Below are 3,095 nucleotides of genomic sequence, written 5' to 3'. Positions count from 1 at the left end.
AAGAAATTGTTTACTAAAATAGGCCTCCGAAAGCAAATCACTAGCCGGCCTTCGTAAATTAGGCAGCCGTAGTATGAAATCAGGGAAACGGTGGCATATACTTCCTCCGTTACAAAATAAATTATGTTAAAGTTGATACACTTATTTTGGGATGAAGAAAGTAGATGGTCACATTTGCATGTACTTTATCGTTAACAAATGATAAATGAATCGCACTATTCAATTAAGGTCGACCTTGATCCTGCGTTCTAAATGTTAATTATGAGCTCTTTATATACCAACAATTAACCCGGCCGAGAAATGATCCGTTGATCTATATACGACGATCTACGAGATAAGCTAGCAGCGACTCATGCATGGCAGCCTCCTACGGCAGCATGCATGCATGCACGCACATGACATCGAGCTACCGCCGTTCTACTGCTGCACTACGTGCGCGTGTAATACATGTCGGCTTGCTACGAGCGGAACCACCCGAGGTCGAGCCGGCCGGGCTCGTAGTCGGCGGCCTGCGTCGGCTGCTGCGGCGGCGACGGCGACGGTGCCGCGCCCTCGCCGCCGTCGGGCACCTTGGCGAACCGTCCCTTGACGCGCGGCCGCATCTCGGCGTAGGCCTTGCGGGACGCGTACCGGATCTGCTTCTCGTACCGCCGCCTCTTCCGCTTCTCTTTGTACCGCATCAGCTTCGCCTCCCGCAGCTCCGTTGGTGCCGGTACGTCGCCGACGACGCCGCCGCTTGGGCCGGCAGAGTACGCGCCGCCGTTGGCCAGCCCCGCCGCCGTGTCGTCGTTCCGGTCGACCGAGCTGGCCGCGGCTTCCGTGAACGTCAACGTTTCTCTCCCGCAATAATGCATCTGAAAATTAATACGTGAAAGTATGAGGCTATGCTCGAAATGAGCTGATGCAGCTGGCTCCTTATTTCGAAAAAGGAAAGCTAATGAAGCTGTGAATTGCGTCAGCAGTCAGTACAATGCATACCTCTCCCCACATGGAAGAATGTGACCGAAATTAAATGGAAATGCTAAAAGCCTGACAGCAGATCTTTAAAGCATGGCAAATCAAATGTTTTTTATGGCAAATTACGTGTCACCAACATGACAATTCCCTTCAACAAGCATGGCGCAAAAAAAACTGAACATGCCAGGATTTGTCATGTTTAAAACGTTCGATTTGCCATGCTCACGATGCATAATTTGTGATGAAAAACGTTTGATTTGCCATGTTTAAAAATCTGACATCAAATTTGTAGCACGGTCCAAATTAAAACAGGAGTTTTCGTTTGCATTGGGTTAATTGAGATCGACTCATTGTGAACATGCACATCGACAATTAGAATGTAGAGCTTGCATTCTGTGAGAGGGTTTAGTCTATCCACATTGTAATGAGAGATTCTTTATCTCTATACGTCTTACATACAGACATTACTAGTGTTCACCAAGAGTGGAAAAGTCAGTGATAGATACGTTTTTGAGATTTTTGATGTGTACATTTTGCCAATTTCTTCCATATATAGGACATTAATTATGCAGTATAATTCTAAGCCTTCGAAGACTCCGGTAATTACAGCTGGTTATCTATAGTTTTTTCAAAGAAATTATGTTCTTGCCACTACTATAGCTCATCATTAGCATATCATCTTCGATGGTAGAGATAAGACAAGACAAAACTATTCACGCATATGCATGGCCTAGCTAGCTCTTACAAGAAACAGTCTAAAGTGTAATCGACCACTAATTAGTAGGAGTACTACCTCCGTGACTGCAAAAACGTTTTTTTTTACTACATTAAGTTACGTACAAAGGGGGTAATTGCTAATATGCACCCTACGCAGAAATATAATTTTTGCCATTGTGTTCTCTGAGCTGTATTTGTTATTTTTCAGAACAAAAATCACCAACTAATCTGCATATGCATACGGAAAATAGTGTTTCGGGGGCTCAAGCATCAGAACCGAACCACTCACGATTGCGGCGGCGGACGTGACCGGGTTGCCGCCTCCGAGCCCCAGAATGGCCGTGTCGACGACATCTCGGCTGAGCGGCACGGGCACGTCGAACGTGAGGCCGTGTCCGGGCTGATACTCGGCGTACGCGTCGAACGCCTGGCGGCGCTGCAGTTGCTCGGTGGGCGCCGGGCGGTGCTGCAGGCGGTCCTCCCCGCCGAGGGGCGCGTGGTCGTTGAACAGCCAGGCCACGCTCTCGTGGTCCTCCTGCCCGAAGAACTGGAACTCCTGCAGCCCCACCGCCGCCGCGCCGCCGCCTGCGCCGACGACGTCGACGGCCGGCTCCTCCGCCGCCTGGCCGAACATCCCGGGGAAGCCCCGGTTCAGGTCGGCCACCCCGCACCGCACCCCTGCAGCCCCTCTCCCGCGCTGCAGCAAGCAGGAGCAGTCCTCAGCGCCCCCGCCACACACGCGGCACGCGGCGCCCGACGCCGCCGACATCGTGCGCGCCTCCCTCCACACACTAAGCCGGCCCCCGGCCGACGCTAGCTAGTAGCTACCACTCCTCCGGTACGTGTGGCGCGGGAGCTCCTGGCACTCTACTCCACTTGCTAATTTGCTTCCATCAGCTTGCTCCACTGCGAATGATGAGCTCGAGTTGAATCTTGTAAGAGGGAGGAAAAAAAGTGTGTGTTTGTGCGCGTGCGTGTGTGGAGGAGATGAAGCGAGCAGCTAGGGCAGGGAGGGAGGGAATAAGTATGGGTGGGTGGCGAATGGGAGAGGAGGAATAGATATGAGCGATGGGAGGGTTCCTTACGTGGAAGATCCGCAGCCACCTTTCTCCTGAGATCACTTGGCCGCTCCCCATTGGCTCGCCACCCCCGGCTGCAGATCTTGGTGGATTCTCTGCGCACAACCTGGCTATACATGTGTTGGGTTCTCTCGTGGTCTTGTTGTTGTAAAGGGTGAAGTAATAATAGAAACTAGACGACACTCCGTAAATCTTCAGTTTCGGAGACTTCAGAGAAATTTAGCTGAAAATGCTAATGATAATCTGGTGAGAAAGGATCTTTCAACCTAGATATCCCGACGAAATTCAAGATTTTTGGCTGCCGCTGAAGACATGGGAGAGAGAGATGGGAGTAAATGCGGG

The 3,095-nt window shown here is 51.1% G+C and overlaps 1 protein-coding gene across 2 annotated transcripts; it reads right to left on the bottom strand.

The window, feature by feature from the left end:
- Window positions 1–130: 130 nt before the first annotated feature.
- Window positions 131–2,690, bottom strand: LOC123052499 (transcription factor GHD7). Of its 2 annotated transcripts, none has more exons than XM_044475697.1 (2): window positions 1,957–2,690; window positions 131–854 (listed from the first exon to the last, which is right to left on the bottom strand). In XM_044475697.1, exons 1-2 carry the CDS (start codon window positions 2,441–2,443, stop codon window positions 418–420), a joined length of 924 nt encoding a protein of 307 aa, XP_044331632.1. In that variant the 5' UTR covers window positions 2,444–2,690; the 3' UTR covers window positions 131–417. The 2 variants fall into 2 exon arrangements, with proteins under 2 accessions (XP_044331632.1, XP_044331641.1); XM_044475706.1 differs by having other exon boundaries at window positions 1,964–2,690.
- Between the last annotated feature and the right edge of the window lie 405 nt (window positions 2,691–3,095).

The sequence above is a fragment of the Triticum aestivum genome, chromosome 1A (assembly GCF_018294505.1).
Source record: "Triticum aestivum cultivar Chinese Spring chromosome 1A, IWGSC CS RefSeq v2.1, whole genome shotgun sequence".
Classification (NCBI taxonomy): domain Eukaryota; kingdom Viridiplantae; phylum Streptophyta; class Magnoliopsida; order Poales; family Poaceae; genus Triticum; species Triticum aestivum.
Note: the sequence above shows the minus strand (reverse complement) of the source record. Positions and strands in the feature narration are given on the sequence as shown.